The sequence below is a fragment of the Physeter macrocephalus genome, chromosome 4, assembly GCF_002837175.3.
Source record: "Physeter macrocephalus isolate SW-GA chromosome 4, ASM283717v5, whole genome shotgun sequence".
In the NCBI taxonomy this organism is placed as follows: Eukaryota; Metazoa; Chordata; class Mammalia; order Artiodactyla; family Physeteridae; genus Physeter; species Physeter macrocephalus.
In genome coordinates this window covers 45,754,679-45,773,646 of record NC_041217.1, presented here as the reverse complement: position 1 = coordinate 45,773,646, position 18,968 = coordinate 45,754,679, and the positions used below count along the sequence as shown (strand labels likewise).

At 46.8% G+C, this 18,968-nt stretch overlaps 1 protein-coding gene across 1 annotated transcript in view; it reads left to right on the top strand.

Moving 5' to 3' along the window:
• Positions 1-18,968, top strand: part of TNR (tenascin R) — an 84,675-nt gene that overhangs the window by 30,280 nt on the left and 35,427 nt on the right. The window contains exons 8-13 of the mRNA XM_007117808.2: positions 9,807-9,896; positions 10,996-11,259; positions 11,871-12,140; positions 13,624-13,743; positions 14,657-14,803; positions 17,356-17,475. Of these exons, the coding sequence (XP_007117870.1) occupies positions 9,807-9,896; positions 10,996-11,259; positions 11,871-12,140; positions 13,624-13,743; positions 14,657-14,803; positions 17,356-17,475 (1,011 nt within the window). The remainder of the gene's footprint in view (positions 1-9,806; positions 9,897-10,995; positions 11,260-11,870; positions 12,141-13,623; positions 13,744-14,656; positions 14,804-17,355; positions 17,476-18,968) is intronic.

Genomic DNA, 18,968 nt, shown 5'->3' with positions numbered 1-18,968 from the left:
TACAAGGAATGGAAAGGTTATTAGTGAGGAGTGAGCTCAGATAGGTTGATTTTTTTTTTGTTTGAATTGGGCTTATGAAATAAAACTATAAATATATATTACACATAATTATCCCAGGGAGCTCACTGCTGGGAAGATTTATAAAGGCAAATAGCCTTATGTGATTTAAAAAGGGATTATAGGAATGTAAGGAAATCAAGTTTATCTGTACTCGCTGAGATGAAGATTACAAGGATTCCTGGCACTGTTGCTGTGGTAGCTGGGGAAAAAGAAGGAAGGACCTGGAAGGAAGGAAGGCAAAAAGAGCGAGAAGTTTGATCCCAGCTCTAAATAGTTGTGTTTTCTCCCTCACTCTCCAACTTGGATGCTAAAGAGGAGAGTTTTTTCAGCTTCCAGGGCTTGTTTTTGTTTGGGGAGGGTTTGTTTGTTTGTTTGTTTTTAGTTCCAAACAAGTTATTTGCTTGCATCTATAAAACAAGACCCTGGACTCAGTGGGAAGGGCATTCCAGGCTCATCTGAAGCAATTCCTCCCTGGCCAGAAAGAGTATGAAGGACTAGAAACTTCAGCTGTCCCCACCCTCCTTATCCCCAGTCAAAAATAACTGCAACCCTAGCAGAAGGTACCATTCTCTCTTGTCTCAGTTTTATTTGAATGCTCGGTTCTGTGGAACATGTTAAGAGCTGGGACTCTAGACTCTGTATCTAGGCCCAGTTACTCACTGTGTGATTTGGAGCCATTGACTCGACCTTTCTAAGCCTCTGTTTCATCATTGGTAAAAGGGGAATAATGCCACCTACTTCATAGTGTTTGATGGGGCTTTAATGAGATCATGTACTGAAGGAGTTTAACACCATTCTTCTAACATAGCAAAGTACTCAACACGTGGATGATGGTGATGATGATGGGAGAGGAGGAAGAGGGGGGAGGAGGAGGAGAAGGGGGAGAGGAGGAGGAGAGGAGGAGGAGGAGAGGAGGAGGAGGGGGAGAGGAAGAGGAGGTGGGAGGAGGAGGTGGGAGGAGGAGGAGGAGGGGGAGAGGAGGAGGAGGGGGAGAGGAGGAGGAGGGGGAGAGGAGGAGGAATAAGGAGGCAGAGGAGGAGGTCTGTGAGCTAACGGATGGTTTGGGACGATCCCCTGTAATAAGTGTGGCACAGAGTGGAGACCCTGCTTCTCAAAGTGGGGTCCAGCGGCAAGGGCATCACCCAGGAGATGTCAGAGCCCTCTCCCCCTAGATCTGTGGAATCAGAGCCTGCATTTTACAAGCCCCTCGGGGGATTTGTGTGCACATTAATGGTCAAGAAGCACTCACTTAGAGCATGGATTCTGAAGTCACCCACTCAGGCTTGAGACCAACTTCACTGATGTGCATCTTTGGGCAAATTTCTTCAATTTCTGTGCTTCTGCTTCCTGGTCTGAAGAGCATCATGTCTACCTCATAGGTTGTTGGGAGGATTCAATGAACTCATGTATATTTATATATATAAATATATATATATTTGCACTGGTACATAGAAAACCTTCAATAGCCATTTGTACTGGTACATAGAAAACCTTCAATAGCCATTTGACCTTTTATTGTTTTTAATCCCTACAAAACTCAGCCTGGATCTCTGGCAACCTGGCTTCTCCCAGGAGGAAGTTCACATACCCTTTATTCTCACAGCCAGCTGACTCCAAGTCCTTCAAGTCCTACGGCATCTGTACTGGATACTCCTTGAAGAAGCCCTTGTCTCTGCAGCCACCACTTACCCCTTCGCTGTGGAATGCATGCCCTTCCTGACTCTGGGGCTCAGAGTCACACGGCGGGCTCACAGCACCCCCCTGCATCCTCCATCATATACCTGCCCCTTTGCAACACAGAGACCAGGCTGGGGCACAGAATACCAAACATTTCTTTTCCATTATTCTCTCTGGACAATGCCCAGCAAATTCCCTCTGGAGTGTGAATTTGTTTCTCAACAACAGACTCGGTGTCTGCAATGATTTTTTTCTCTGCTCTGGTGGCTTCTGCGTCCTTAACGATAAGTCTTTTTTTAGGCTCAGCCTCTCAGCCTGGACCATGTCTGCTTGGCCTGTGAACCATACCTGGAGTCCCAAAGGGGTGCCCGAGTGTTATGTACCTTACAGGCTCACCAAGGTCCCTCTAGGTTAGAACCAGAAGCATGTACCAGGGACTGGCACCATCACTGTTTTCTGAGTAGCAGTGAAAAACCATAAACCATACAGAAAACTCCTAGTGGAGGGAGAGAGGGAGGGAGAGAGGGAGGAAGGGAGGGAGGAGGAAAGGAAGGAAATTTTCATTCTTTGACTGGAATTTGATTAAAAAAACAAACAAAAAACCAAAACTCTGCCTGTGACCAACGCAAATTATAAACACTGCTCTGGTCTCTGTCTGAGGGGGCTCCACTAACTAACCTATCATCAGAAAAGCCTGTGGCTTCGGTGTTTTGTGCGAACAGGGGAAAGGGGTTCATCTTCAATCATCTACAGTCTCTTGCCTGGTCCTCCCTCAGGAACAGGAGCCCACACTTGAGGACCCCTGTGGCCAGGAGAAGGGCAAAAGAAACTGGCCTGTATGGCCACGTGAGAATTGGGCTCTAACCCTGCTCTGGGGCCCGGTCATCACGTCCCTCACCCACTCGATGGGGCGCCCCCTACACACCTCTTGATGATGCTTCCCAACCAGCTGCCTCTCTGCACTGTGACTACCCGGATCTCCAGTCAACAAGGTGCTAATCAGAAAAATCATCAACAAGGCTTCGGAAGCCCAGAGGCTTGAAGATTCCTACAGACTTCATGGTGCAACATTGGATCGCAAGAAAACAAAGACCTGCGGCCAGCCACACACGACACCCCCCCACACACACACTCACTCACACACACACACACACACACACACACACACTTACACAAGGCTGATGTGTGCAAGCATGCCCCAGTCAGGCCCTGTGAATTGCCGCCTTCCAGGCCTCTGGTTGCTGGGGACAGGAAACCGAGGCCTCTACCAAATCCCTCATTGTCTCCTTGGGGCTCAAATGGAGATCTCATGGTGAGAAGGTGGGCTCCCGAGGTGCTTGTCCACAGGAAGATTTTCCATAAAGAAATCCAAGACCCCCAGAGGAGTCCAGCTAGCAAATCAGCACTGACCGAGGCACTTGACGTTCACTTCACCTTGTCTGCACTCCCTGACATGCCAGGGCACAAGCCCCAGACCGAGTGCCAGACCTTCAATGCCCTGCAGGCTCCTCTAAGGAGGAGGAGTCGGGCAATGGGCCCGGGGCCTGGGCCAGATGGTGCTCATCCTGCTTTGGGCGAAGTCACAGTGACCCCAAGTGGTCACTTTGGTAAGGCAACCTCTAAGCACAGCGCCACCTTCCAGGGGCTGCAGAGACCCAAGCAGAGGAGTGGAGATAAAGGGCAGAGGCTTCCACACCGTCCTTCTCCTCACAACTGGCATGTAAGGGCATCTGTCCCCTTATTTGCATTAAAGGGCTGGTGCAAGGGAACCAAGAGTAAAGCCAGGTGGGAATTTTTCCGTTTTTGCTTTGACTTCTTCAGCAGCGAATGCTTGTTTACAGTAAAGACCCAGACATGGGATGTTCCTGTAGGACAGGGGGTGAAGACCCATGTTCCTCATTAATCCCACTGGCAACAAGAAAGTTGCATCTGAGAACAGTCCTTGGTGTTATGATTTTCTTTTTAAATATAAGTTTGTAGGACCAGTCCCTCCCTTAAAGTCAGCATAGAGTCTTCTCTTGATGCTCGAACATCATCCACACCCAAAACGTGGGGAGATGTCCTCCAAAGCCTGACTCATTCGGAGAACCCTGGAGAAGCATCTGCCATTCCCCAAGAATATCAGAATGGGGAGCCTGGGAGCTTACATCTCAGTACATTGAAAAGTAGATTGTTGCCTATCTGGTATGATTTTAGGGGTTCCCAGAAGATCCTCTGTCTCCAAATATCTCCCCATCTATGAAACCTCTGGTACCCAAATTCCCTGCTGGAAATTTCCCTATGAGGGGCCCTACATTAGGTCCCTGGTTTTCATGAGTTCTTTTACCAGATATACCTTTGCATAGGTTATTCTCTCAGCCTGCCCTTTCCCCAACCAAATGTCCCCTGATCCTACAAAATCCAGCTCAGATATTCTCTAAGTCTTGCTGCTTCTATGCATCATATATTTTTTTCACTATACTACATACTGAATTAAAATATTAAAAAAATCAAATCCCTTGACCCAAAGACCTAAGAGTCTACTGAGGAGACCAGCAAGAAGACTAACAATAACAACATAATAGCATGATTGTGATAAAAACTAAGAGACTGACTGCAAGCTCCTTGGGGACAAGGTCATCAGTTTGCCCCTCCCTTTGAAGGCAGATGTCCTTCAAATGCACTGGAGCAGCGGTCCCCAACCGTTTTGGCACCAGGGACCAGTTTCGTGGAAGGCAATTTTCCCAAGGACGGGGGTGGGGGTGGGGGGGGATGGTTTAGGCGGTAATGCGAGCGACGGGGAGCGGGGAGCCGCAGATGGCGCTTCACTGGCTCGCCCGCCGCTCACCTCCTGCTGTGCGGCCCGGTTCCTAACAGGCCGAGGACCGGTAGGGGTCTGCAGCCCAGGGGTTGGGGACCCCTGCACTAGAGACAACCAAATCCCCAACCCCAGTTTGGTAGACCTGAACTTCACAGATATTCTGGAGATGAGTCCAGGGATTCAGAGACTGAAAGAGTCCATATTTCTGCATGGCCATCTGAACCTAATCAAGCCGGCCTGCAGACCCCAGGTGTCTTATTCATGTTTCTCCTGGCAAGACATAGCAATCTCAGTTTCCTGGGCCTCCTTCTCCCACTGTTTTCCTGCTCGCAGCAGGAAGCATGAAGAATAGGTTTCCTAACAGAGGGAAGTGAGTCATCCTGTCTTTATCACCCACCCACAGTCCTTGCAGTGCAGGTGAGAATCTGCTAGTTCCTCTTGCTCTCTAGCTCTAATTAAACTCTTCCTGCTCACTATGTCCCATCCTGCCGGTCAGAAAATTCCATATCTCCGACGTCCCGCAACCTTTCCTAATCTTGGCTAGCTTTCAAGGTTCAAGTCCCTTCTCTAGAAAGCCTTCTCTGGCTACTCCAGCCCATGCTGATCTCATCCCCACTCTGAAATGGTTTTCTTAGTTAGCAGCCCATGATGTAGTGCCAAATCACCTTCAAATTCCAATGTGCTTACTCCACTCCCCTCTCCTAGCCTGTAAGACTCTTAGGCACAGGGACCATGCTATGATGTGTCAGAAAGAACAATGAACCTGGGTTCTAAACCCAGTTTTATTGGATATTATCTTTGTGACCTTGGTCAAGAAATGGACTTCTCTGATCCTCTGTTTACCCATGAGTAAGGCCCTCCTGGCAGAGCTGCAGGGGAAAACGAGGTAACAGGTATGAATCGCCAAGAAACTAAAGTTAATAATAGACCTCCTGGCCACCAGACACTTAAACTTCTCTTTTGATTTTTATCCCATCCTTTCTTCCCTCTCTTTTTTCTTCATTATTCTTCTAGATTACTGCATGTAGCTCATTGCTTGGCATATTATGGGTGCTCAGTAAGTAATTAATTTCCTTCTTCAGTACAGATTTCTTTTTATCTCATTAAGGACAAGGGTGATTCCATTCATCTCACCCTGGTATCCCCAGTATACAACCCTGTGCCTGGCACAAAGGACGCCCTCAGTAATGTTTGTTGAGTGAATGAACTGTGTGCTTTGGGAACTCAAAGAAGAATGGATATGCAGTGAAAGAGCTGAGAAAAGCATCACCCCCTAAGCGGAACAAAGGAAGTTCTACAAGGGATTCAGAGTGGTGGTTTCCTATGAGATGAATTTTCTGAGCTATTGTTAAGAAAGGGAACAGAGCCATTCATATGCTGCTACTACTTGCAGGAGCTGGATGGAAAGATAAAGTGAGCACTGATAGAGAGAAGGGGTCTTTAAAAAGTGAGAAATCCCTAGGAGTCCTCCAAGTGCTGATATATAGGTGTACTGGGTATGCCTCAGACGTGCATTTTCTTTTCCAGCAGAGGTGTATTTTACCTGCTGGCAAAGAGCAACAATTCACTTGCAGCACAGGAAGAAAGCTGCTGAAAATCAAAGGAAGCGGCAGGCAGGAACCTATAAGCAAGTCTCACTTCCACATCACCTAGACAGAAAGCCTGGGAAGACAGTACTTTAAATTCTGCTCTGCACTTTTCTGGGAGAAGATGATTCCGTTGTAAATTATTGAACATTTCATTTAAGCTTCATAAATAAGAAACTCGGATGAAAACGTTACATGGTAGATCCGTTTGGCAACATGTAATTTCTGTCTTCCTCCCTCGATCTGTCACCCTTCATCTACGTCGGAGAATTTCTACTTCATTATACGCAATTGAAAGTCTCAATCAGTTGTCTGAGAAAAGCAGTTTATGTCCCAAAGGTAATCTAATTTCTCCAACCAAGGATGTACCTGGGACTCGCCGAACATACTGACGGATATAAATGTGTGCTTTGAATGGATCTGGGGCATTGCAATCACCCAAGTCATTCTAGTGACAGGTACTCGGCCCAGCCAGGGGCCAGCTCCTCACTGACACCGGGACTCCCTAAATCACTGGTTTCATCAGAACCAACAGGCTAAGCTTCAGCAAACTGACAAGAGGTGTGCCGGGGACCAACCTGTACCTTCCTGGGGCTCACCAAAAAACAGCTCAAAATCCTGGAATAGTTCTCTGAGCAAGGTAATAATACTATGAGCTAGTATCACAATGGGCCAGGCACTGTTCTTCACACACATTGGTTCATTTAATCCTCACAATGACCCTCTGAGATAGATACTATTATTCTTCCCATTCTACGGAAACTGAAGCTCAAAGATGTGAAGTAATCAGTTACACGTGTAGAAAGTGGCAGAGCCTGAATGTTAATGTAAGTACGGCAGACCTCAAAGTCAAAGTTTACCTCCACCAGTGTTGACACTTTAGAGAAAGAAAGAACTAAAGGTTAGGAAATGAATGGAGCTGGTTTGAGAAGGGAAAAAGAGGGCTGATTCTAACACATCCTGTCCAGAGAGCCTGGTCAGTAAGGCCTGGTAGGTACTGCCGTACTGGAGCACGAGGGGTTCACTGCACAGGCTGTACTGAAAGCCACAAAGAGGAGGGGGTGCAGAACCCGCTGGCTCCCAGGCAGCACTCACCTTCCTTAATCCAAGCCGCTGTTAAGGAAAGGTTGCTCAATGCATTTCCTGTCAAAATCATTCCTATTACCTCAGGGCTCCTGGGGAAGTCACAGCTGCTCCGGGGAGGGGATGAAATGAAGGGACGGATAAGGCATTCAGTCCTAAAAGCCCTGAACCCTGAGGCCAGAAGCCTGAGGATCATCTCCAGCTGGTCACAGCCTTACTCTCTGCCGGTAGTTTCTTTTAATAAAGAAATAACTGATTTGAATAGTGTTGTCCCCACCCCCCGCCCCCGCCTCCACCCCCCCCCAAAATATCCATTTCCACCTGAAATCTGTGAATGTGACCTTATTCGGAAAGAGGATCTTTACAGATGAAATCAAGTTAAGATGAGGGTGGGCCCTAAATACAATGTGACCAGTGTCTTCAAAAGATTAGGAGAAGACACAGACACACAGGGAGAATGCCATGTGTTATGGACTAAATGTTTGTGTCCCTCCCTGCAAATTCGTATATTGTAATCCTCATTTCTAATGTGAAATGGGGGCCTATGGGAGGTGACTAGGTCATGAGGGTGGAGCCCTCATAAATGGGACTAGTGACCTTATAAAAGAGACCTCAGAGAGTTTTCTTGCTCTTTCGCTGTATGGGAACACAGTGAGAAGATGGTCTATGAACCAGGAAGCTGGGGCTCAACAGACATCAAATCTGCTGGTGCCTTGATCTTGAACTTCTCAGCCTCCAGAACTGTGGAAAACAAATATTTATTGTCTAAGTTGCCTGGCCTATAGCAGCCCAAACAGACTAAGACACCACGTACCAACAGAGGAGAGGCAGAGACTGGAGTGACGCAGCTGTAAGCCAAGAAATACCAAGGACTGCCAGCCACTACCAGAAGCTAGGAAGAGGCAAGGAAAGATTCCCCCCATAAAGTCTTTGGAAGGAGCATGGGCTTACCAACACCTTGATTTTGGCCCTCTAGACACCAGAACTGTGAGAGAATACATTTCTGTTGTTTTAAGCCACCCAGCTTGTCGTCCTTTGTCATGGCAGCCACAGGAAATTAATGCAGATGGTGAAAAGACTCCCCAACCCACTTTCCTCACAATGTTGTGAGGAAAACAACAGTCAAAATACAGTCAGGTATTTTGAAAAGAACATATGTTATATAAATGCAGAACAGCATGATCATTGGCCTTGGTTCTGTCGAGCCCACAAAGGGCCCCAAAAAGAGCCTCCCAGAGGGACTCAGGCAGACAATGAGGGGCCCTACAGGTGATAATCTGATCTTGTTGCATATTCCTGCCGCTCCAGTCCTAATAAATGAGGGTGAGTTTGATGCAGGTTTGATACTAGAATAAAGGCCCCCAAAGATGCCCACATTCTACTCCCTGGAACGTGTGACTATGTCATCTTACATGGCAAAAAGGAAAGTACAGATGTAATTAGGTTAAGGACCTTAAGATGGGGAGAACAGCCTGTCCTGTCCAGGTGGGGCCAATGTAATCACCAGGGTCCTTATAAGACGGAGGAGAAGATGGGACCATGGAAGCAGAGCTCAGAGACAAAAACAGATTTGAAAATATTGCACCGCTGACTTTGAAGATGGGTTATGGGGACACAAGCCAAGGGATGCGGGCAACCTCTGGAAGCTACAAAAGGTGAAGAAACAAATTCTTTCCTAGAGCCTCCAGAAGGAACACAGCCCTGCTGAACCATTTCAGACTTCAGACCTCGTGAACTATAAAATAATAGATGTGTGTTGTTTTGAGCCACTGAGTTGTGGTAATTTGTTGCAACAGAAATAGAAAATTAATATACCAGTCAAACCAGTTAATCTGAAAATGAATGTGGGAGAGGGTAGGGAGACACCCCAAATAATTCTAGGTCCTTTATATTGAACCCTAAAGAATTTCCCCCTGTAGTTGGGCAGTGTTTTTCATTTTCTCCAGCTTCCTCGGGTCCCCCAGAAGTCATCCTAACATTGAATCCACAGCTTTGAGTGCCCTTGGTAGGGAGCCCACAGCAACAGGGCTTCTGCATGCCCCTACATTAAAGGCCTGACAGCCCTGTGCTCAGCGAGACAGTCCATCCACAGTTGCTCCCCAGAAAGGGTGCAAACGTCCCCACATGGCCTCAGTCCCTGTCTATAAAAGGTGCAGCTTGGTCTTCATCCACAATGTTCAAGAAATGCTTTAAAGGCTTCTGTCCACACAGTCCTTCTTGATTACGCACTCCCCCGATTCACAATGTAAGCAAGAAATCCCTTCACCAGTTGTAGCCAACCTGAGACTCTAAGTACCTCAGGGAGACCTTCCACAGCAGAGCACAGTTCTGAAGGTCACTGACAAGGGCAGCCTTACTGCCCTCCCAAGGAGACCAGCAGCAAGAAGGAAGCTCTGCACTGATCAGTTCGTCCTGTTGACTTGGTATGGATTTCCTAAGTGGTGAAATTGGGATTTCCTAATAGGTAAAAATAGGAGTGGATTTGGGAAGGATTAAACACAAGATCTGAACAAGAACCTAAGGTCATTTGCTTCCCTCCATCCAGCCTTCCCCATCCCTGACACACACGGAATAATGTTTGTTTCTGCATCTACCAACAGATCTAGTGCCTGGCACTGAGTATGGAATTGGAATATCTGCCATCATGAACTCAAAGCAAAGCGTACCAGCCACCATGAATGCCAGGACTGGTGAGTAGGAAGATTGCTGTGGAAGGACATCGGGACAGTCTGCAAGCCTGAGGGGCCACGGAAGCTTAGCCCAGCAAGGACTGGTCAGAAGGCAATGCCCCCTAGTGAACAGGTCCCTGGGTGACGATTATCAGTCAAAGAACACCATCTACCGGCAGCTTTTTGATTCCCTGTGCCTGTCCGCTGACATATGATGTGCAGGATGGATTCCTACTCTCTCCCCACAGATCTGCATGTGGTCCCCCACAGTCTGAAGGGCTGCCCACAGCTGTGGAGAGCAGAGGTGGAAAACCCCAAATAAGTGGGAGTTGTAGCAAGTCATATTCCCTTCTAGATCACCCCACAGCAGGCAGAATGTGGTACTCCTCACCGTGTAGGACAGAAGCCCTCAGAAAAGCCACAGCCTGAAGGTCTAGACATGGAAACAACCCATTCAATCTAAGGGCAATGGAGAAGTCCACTGAGACCCTTGCTATTCTGGATCCAGCAGTTTTGCTTCCGAATCCCGGGCAAATTCCAAAGTCACTTTAGTAACTTAAGTACAAGCAGCCTGGCCTGGGCTGGGGGTTTTGAACCAATCCCTGTCCCAAGGTTGTCCAGCATAGACCACCTCTCTGGAGAACCACATGGACATGGGTCCCCAGGAGTCCTCAGATCTTGTTGCCTGCACACCCATGGCCAGGTCAGTCAAAATGGCACAGAACAGAGGTAGCTACGGTTGCCAGGAATGGCATATCCCTACTTGATGGTGGTACCTGTTTTGCCCTGGTTGGTTTACTGAGAAAGGCTGGGAGAAAATGATTACGGAGAGCTTAAAAATCAGCAGCCAGCTTTGTCCCAGAGGTGGGTGTATTCCAGTGGTGTTAGAGTTACTAATGCCTTCCTGCAGATTGTTCATCTATGTGCCAAGCCCCTGGCCATCTTACAAAGGAAAGGTGCTTAACAAAGTGTGAGATAAGTGTCAGCAATGACAAGCCAATTTTCATGGTCAGCAGACCTGCTAATAGCTTAGAAATCCACAGGGGGTCCAATTCCAATAAATACTGGCCCTCGTGTGGGCTGAACTTATGTAACATAGGCCACTTATGTTGATCCACAGAACTTGACAGTCCTCGAGACCTCATGGTGACAGCCTCCTCAGAAACCTCCATCTCCCTCATCTGGACCAAGGCCAGTGGCCCCATTGACCACTACCGAATTACATTTACTCCATCCTCTGGGATCGCCTCCGAAGTCACCGTGCCCAAGGACAGGACCTCGTACACACTGACAGATCTAGAGCCCGGGGCAGAGTACATCATTTCAATCACAGCTGAGAGGGGTCGGCAGCAGAGCTTGGAGTCCACGGTGGATGCCTTCACAGGTACCAGGACAGCAGAAATCTCGGCTGCGTTCAGGGATCAACGGATCTTAGTGTGAGAAGGTCATCTAGGCAACCCACTCTTCCAATGCCCCATATCCTTTAGAGAAAGGAAGAATGTAGGTAGAGAAAGAAGAGATAGAGGAGAAACTAATAAATACCTCAAGAGGGAATGGTTGGAGGTAAAGGGGGTGATGAACAAGGCTACCTGCACGCCTGAAATTTTGTATCTGGTTTCCTATAGGCTGCACATAGTGGTTGATTCTGTTCATAATTCCCTGCCTGCACAAAATCAGTGGGCATTCTGAGGATCCATGGGATCATGTTAAATTCCTTCCAGGATAGAGGTTTTAAATCCTCCATCAGTATTATGAATAACTCAGAGGTAATGCTGGTTTTATACTGCTGAGGGCATTCATTTTTCAGTGTATGGCTTGGAGAAAGGAGAGTAGACAGGACAGGAGAGTGAGGATGTGGAAGCTCTGGGTCAACAGGTGAAGGTGTAGTCCTTATCTGCGAGGAAAGGAGATCTCTTCAGTCAGATGCCTCTTCTATCCCAGTGGCCCCACCACCTCATGTGGATTTCAGAACCATCCATGTCCTCTGCTTTGCAGGCTTCCGCCCCATCTCCCATTTGCACTTTTCTCACGTGACCTCCTCCAGTGTGAACATCACCTGGAGTGACCCATCCCCTCCAGCAGACAGACTCATTCTGAACTACAGCCCCCGGGATGAAGAGGAAGAGATGATGGAGGTCTCTCTGGATGCCACCAAGAGGCATGCTGTCCTGATGGGCCTGCAGCCAGCCACCGAGTACATTGTGAACTTGGTGGCAGTACATGGCACAGTGACCTCTGAGCCCATCATGGGCTCCATCACCACAGGTGAGGCTGGAGGACTTGACAGCAGGTGGTGAGGGGGGTTTCCACAGTAGCCTTCAACAAGTCAATGAAATTTACAAGGAGAAACCCCCAAGGAGTAAGGGACCACCTCATTTATCAAGAGAGGGTCTATGAGTTGTTCTGAAACAGCCACCTCTTCCAGGGCTGCACAAAAATGTATAAGATGGGAAACTTCCATTTAGAAGGTAGGATGGACTCAATGTCTTGAGGAGGCCAGGCCTTTAATGCATTGGTCCAGAGGTCTTCCCACTACCAACTTAGGAGAAAGCCCTGGAGAGAGCTAGTCTCCAAGAGGAAACCCTTCTACAGTAAGGAGACATCTGTTCCTATTCTGGAGTGCCATCTCTTGACTGCCAAGTGAGTTCAGTGATGTGAATGATGCTTCCTCAGGATCATATGGGACTAGCATGCAACCATACAGGGGCCTGGTACTCTGAGAATGGGGTGATCTGCATGTTGTTTGGAAAACACAAGTACTCTCAGCTGAACTGGATCACTTGTATCTCATCCTTCTCATATATAATCACAAATATGAGTGTGCATGTGAGTGAGGACATGTGTGTTTGGGTGGTTTCTCACATACTTAGAAGAATTCATAAACTGAAAAAGTGGATTAAACACTCAGCTGGTTTTGACCCTGCAATCTTCCAGTAGTCAAAAAAACAAAGTATATAGTATAAATAAAATACAGTTTAGGGAAGTGGATTTGTTCTGGACTTGTGCTCTGAAATCCCTCTACAGTCAAGAGCAATTTTTCCAAATTGAACAAAAGGCGGCTGGTTAACAGAGATAGAGAGAGAGTTGGGTTTGTCCAAGAGAAGCTGCCCCAGAGAGAATGACCATTACTCGCAGTTCAAAATAAAACATACAAACTTAAAGGAAATTTCCCAGTTGGCCCACTGATAGGTAATAGTTGCTGCACAGGCACAGACCTTGACAGCTTGACTTCATGTTGTTAAAATATTCTCCAGGGGCTTCCCTGGTGGAGCAGTGGTTGAGAATCTGCCTGCTAATGCAGGGGACACGGGTTCGAGCCCTGGTCTGGGAGGATCCCACATGCCGCGGAGCAACTAGGCCTGTGGGCCACAGCTACTGAGCCTGCGCGTGTGGAGCCTGTGCTCCGCAACAAGAGAGGCCGCGATAGTGAGAGGCCCGCGCACCGCGATGAAGAGTGGCCCCTACTGGCCCCAACTAGAGAAAGCCCTTGCACAGAAACGAAGACCCAACACAACAAAAATAAATAAATTAATAAAATATTCTCCAGGAGCATGACACTGGCCATTCCTATGAGGTTTCAAGTGAGACTTCAGCCTGATCATGGTTTTAAGGTTGCCCTAGTATAAAGTAAGGTCTTGTCTGCCTCTGGGACACCATTAGCTCTTGGTCCACATGAAACCAAAAATAGGAATTTGTTTTTCACACTGTGCTTCCTGTCTTTTTCCCATAACCACCCGGGGCCTTGTAGGAATTGATCCCCCCAAAGACATCACAATCAGCAATGTGACCAAGGACTCAGTTATGGTCTCCTGGAGCCCTCCTGTTGCGTCTTTTGATTACTACCGAGTATCATATCGGCCAACACAAGGTAATAAAGTTTATTCGTTTCTCAAAGATGAATGGGATTTGGAGCTGGATGAAGATTGTTATGGGCGAACTAGCGTATCCCAGGGGATATCACCCTCCTGCCTGCAATTTCCTTCCTCTCTGCAGCATGCTGCATCAGAATGAGAGTGGGTTGATGAGGAGCAGCCAAGGAATCCAGAACTCACCAACTCCTCTCACAAAAGGCTCGATTACATTCACTCAAAAAGCAGGCCCTTCACCAGTAGAGTGAACCATGCTAATCGGTCACCATTATCCAGACAGTGTAGCGAGAAACAAAGAACTCTAAAAGAATCTACCAAGAGCCAGGGTCACATGCACTTTTCTGAGAGAATTAAAGTCCAAGGCTAAACATCCCAGGGGATGCCTAAAGACACCACAGAGCCAGATGGAAACTTGGAGGGAACCACAGTGACGGTGGTCCTATTATGGCCACTCCAGCCAAGTTATGAGTCAGAAAAAGTTGGCCCAGACCGCACCTGCATCCTAACAGTTCTTGCTGGTGCATGTGGAATTGTTAATGAAGTAGAGGGTACAATCACTTCCAGTGAGGGGGTGGGATAATTTTCCAGACTACCCTGTCTCTGGGCTGCATGGACCACTCTTTTCCGCCATTCCCTCTATACTGCTTTAAGACTAGTTTGTTAGAAAACCACCTAATAAATAGGTTTTTTTTCCTTTGCTCCTGGGATCCTATATAATGAGGGGGTGGGATCAGCATGCAAGGTCTCTTCAAGTTCCAACATTCCCAGCCTCCCCGTCCCCCAACTGGGTGCTGAGACTTGCACCCATATTGGCTTTATGGAAAAAAACAGTGCCACCAGGAGCTCCTGTATTATGAGCTGCATATATACGGGATCCACTGAACTTGCCCTGTGGCTTCTGTTCTTCCTTAGTGGGACGACTGGACAGCTCAGTGGTGCCCAACACAGTGACAGAATTCACCATCACCAAGCTGTACCCAGCTACCGAATATGAAATCAGCCTCAACAGCGTGCGGGGCAGGGAGGAGAGCGAGCGGATCTGCACTCTTGTGCACACAGGTGGGCATGTCTCCCTATCGTGGGCCAAGTCGGGACCCTGGCTGAGGACCTGCGACCAACAAAAGAGGGAAAGAGTGAAGTTGTCCCGGCTAATGCAGAGGACATTGATCCTGGGATCCCAGGCTCCTCTCCTGGGTGCTCCTCTGACTCACATTGTTATGTAAAACAATTTGCAATGTTCTCTCCTTTGACCTCTGTAACACTAGGAGTTTAGAGAGACAGCTTCCAAGAGTCCTACTGGTTTAGGTCAGACATTTTCATGGAACTCCAGTATGAAAAGTAACCTTCCAAAGACTCATGACAGAATGAATTCCAGCACAGACATCTGATTCATCCCGTCTAATTGTTAAAAAGACTCAGACAAGGAAACTTTACCTTAGAGAAAAAACAAAAGGGGGCTGTTATTCCAGTAATGACCCTTGGGGTCATGAAACTCCTCATCCTGACCAGAAATCACCAAGTAGCTGCATTTGTTCTTGCTTTATGCTCCAGGGAGAAGGAAGGAAGTGCTTTTCTGTGGAAAAATGATGGGCCTGAGGACAGGGCTCTGGCAGCAGCTCCCCTGCTCTCCTTCTCTGACCCCTCAGCCAGCCCATCATGCAAAACTAGGAAAGATTTACTGTAGAAGACACAAGAGGGAACAGCCAAAGTTTCCTGTTGCAACCCCAGACCTAACTCTCCATGAGGCTATCGTTCCTGTAGCACACAGGAAAACATCCAGCTTGCCTCATGAGGAGAACGCTTGGATTTCCTGAGGCTTCTTACTTCCCTCAGAGAATCGTATTTTCTGAAAGGGGGGCAACTTGGAATTCCTCACTGCTTTTGCAGATATACTCACTAGCCCAGAAAGAACATCCCTATGGCCATGGCCAAAGAAACATTCCTTCAGAAACTCAAAAAATTATTCATCTAAAGACACCACAGGATGTTCTAGTTCTAATCTTCCCTAATCTCCTTGCATGCCTATGACTACAGATAATGCAGCCATGTTTTTGGTTCAATCTTACCCTTTCTATCAAGTTATCTGTGACCATTCAAGTATCAACTGATATTGGCCTGAAGTGATGTCATGAGTAAAAAGAAGCCCCCCACCCCCCATACTTTCCTCAAAGTCTTAGAAATCATGTTAAAGAAATTAGGGTTTTTCTCAGTGAGGACAATAAAATGGACTTCAAGAGCCTCCTACCCCGGAAGAAAAGGAGAACAACAATTCAGGTCAAAAACTCATTCCTTGGGTTCTTGGTCATAAGCAAGTCTCTCTAAAGCAGGTATTCGGTAGTGCACCAACCCAAACTGCCCTCCTTCAAGTTTAGGCAGAGCTATTTTGGCAACTCCCAATAACCAGATTACTCACAGAAATGTTTTATTTTGTTGTATTAATATGATGTCTATGATTTTATAACTTTTGGCAATGAGTACTCCTCAGCATCTCATGGTCAATCTCAGAGAGGTCAAGCTAATGGTAGTCTCATAAGACTTTTCTTCTTTGTTTCTTTTCAATAAGGTTGCATTCGAACACCTTGTTCAAGGCACAGATTATGGGTACAATTCAGATGTTAAAATTGTAAACATACTTTATGGTTGTTTCTTTGAAATAAAAGACATAGACAAGTGATAAGAACCTTCAGTTAGAGAACAGGACCAGATCAACAGCATATCTTGGTACCCAAAAGTAAATTCCATGACACGTAGGGTGAGCTGATGCCTAAACTACTGTAATAACCTGCATTTCTAAGATAAATCCCAACTTTGTGGAAGGGAGGCACAGTAAGGAAACAAACGCATGGAGCATAAGCAAGTGAGAATGAGAACATGGTGCTATGATGAGCAACCTCTGTTCCTCAACAGGCACTCCTGGCTTTAAGCCTGGACGAAGTCCCTTGACTCTCTATGCCACAAAAAGGATCCCCAGGACTCAGTACAGAGTCAGCCTCGTAAGTAGCAAAGCAAGAATTCAGTAATCAGATCTGACTTTAAAGGCAACCTGAGTCCCATTCTTCATTCCACAAGTATTTACTGAGTAACTTCTAAGTTCCAGGTGCTGGGGTTACTCCCTGACTTCATGGAACTCCCACCACACTTCATGACGTTCATCAACAGATTGTTCCACAAGGCATGCCCCTTGTATTTATCAAAGAACAAAGAGCCTGGGAAGCACATTAGCTCATTAACTAGAAATATAATAGTTTCTACAGCATGTTCTTGGTTTCTCCATCTAGGTTTAAATATCTAAAACACAACATCCATACCTTGGACACCCCTGTAACACCTGACAGCACTCTGCACATAAGAAGTTAATGAATGAATTAAAAAGGAAGATCTGAGGGCAATTAGGGGAGCACGGGGTGCTTGAGAGGAAGGAGGAACGGGAGAAGGGGAAGGGGCTGATGGAATCAGAACGGGAGAAAGGAAGGAGGTCCTCACTCACTTCATTATTTTGTATAGTGCAGCAGCAGACATGCATCCTGGGTGAAACTATAGGAGACAGTTCTCTGCTCTTCCATCCTGCAGTTCCTCTTACCTTTACCTGATATTTTCCTGTACTGTTTCAGCCATGGACAATCCTGTGGATCTGACTGCTACCAACATCACTCCAACAGGAGCTCTGCTGCAGTGGAAGGCACCAGTGAGTGAAGTGGAGAACTACGTCATTGTTCTCACACACTTTGCAGGTGGGTGTCTGCGGTTCTGCATCAGGGGGGAATGGTGGGGATTGGGGCTGAAGACTAGTGTGAAAGTAAAAAAAAACCAAAACATTTTATCCATCTGAGAGAAAATTGGAAATTTTCCTGCTTTAATTTCACCATAAAGCCCTCAAGATAGCCCCCAAACTCTGTGAACTGTATCAGCTATGAGAATTGAGAAAGCTGAATCTAAAAGGTATAAGAGGGCTTCCCTGGTGGTGCAGTGGTTGAGAGTCTGCCTGCCGATGCAGGGGACACGGGTTCGTGCCCCGGTCCGGGAAGATCCCACATGCCGCGGAGCGGCTGGGCCCGTGAACCATGGCCGCTGAGCCTGTGCATCCGGAGCCTGTGCTCCGCAACAGGAGAGGCCACAACAGTGAGAGGCCCGCGTACCATGAAAAAAAAAAATAATAATAATAAATAAAAGGTATAAGAAGGGTATGCAACCAAGAGGAAAACAAAAACAGAAATAGCACTTGGAAGACAAAATTCAGAACTTGCCCCAAAATGCTGCAGGCAAGAAAGCTGACTTTTCTACGTATTTACAGAGTGAACAAAACACTAAGGGACCATCCATGGTAACAGGTGACAAAGGATTCAGAACTACTAAGCTCTTCTGTTGCTTTGATCTTCTTTACTCATATCCATCCCAAAAGGTTGAGCCCACATGAAATCTTGAGTTGCAGCGTCTTCTTCACCATACTTGTTCACCTTAACACTATTTGAACTTGAACAGAGAAGCCCAAAGCAAAATAGTGTTGAGTAATTCAAGTTCCTAAACCAAGGAAAATTATTTCCTGCCTAAATTATACATGTGCTCACAGAATATTGTGGGTTATAGTCAGGAATCCAGAGAACAAAGATACCAGAAGAGAGAAGGCAGGCAGATGCCTTAATTTTCAAAAATGACAGATTAAGTCAATTCTGTAAGCTGAAAAGTAAACTGATTGTCAAAGCCTGGGAAAGTAAAAACCAAAACAGACTATTAAATAAGCTGGAAGGGAATCAGTGATTACTACATACCAGCACAGGTTCACTAAGTATGAGTTTTACCAGAACCACTTTATGTCCTTTTTTTTAACTGGCAAGTCTGAGAGCACATTAGTATCTCAGCAAGGCATTAAAAAGACCCACTTACCACTTAGATGGAAAAATGCATGGTGAACCACATTTGGAGTTACATAGCTGATTGAATGATTGACCCTCCTCAGAGAATGAATATCATTACTATGGATACATCCTAACCTCCCTGTGTGCATGCAAAAGCCACTTCAACCCCTACCACTCCTCCTTGCACATTATGACCCTGCATTTTTTAATTCTCACCTGCCTTCTCAAACCACCGTGCACATGCTCTTTCCTCTACCAGGAAACGCTCTCCCTACTTATCTGCCTAGTAAAGCCATCCTTTAAGCCTTAGTTTCAACACTATCTCCATTATTCCCCTAAGGCAGTCAGATGCACCTGCTCACAGATACGAA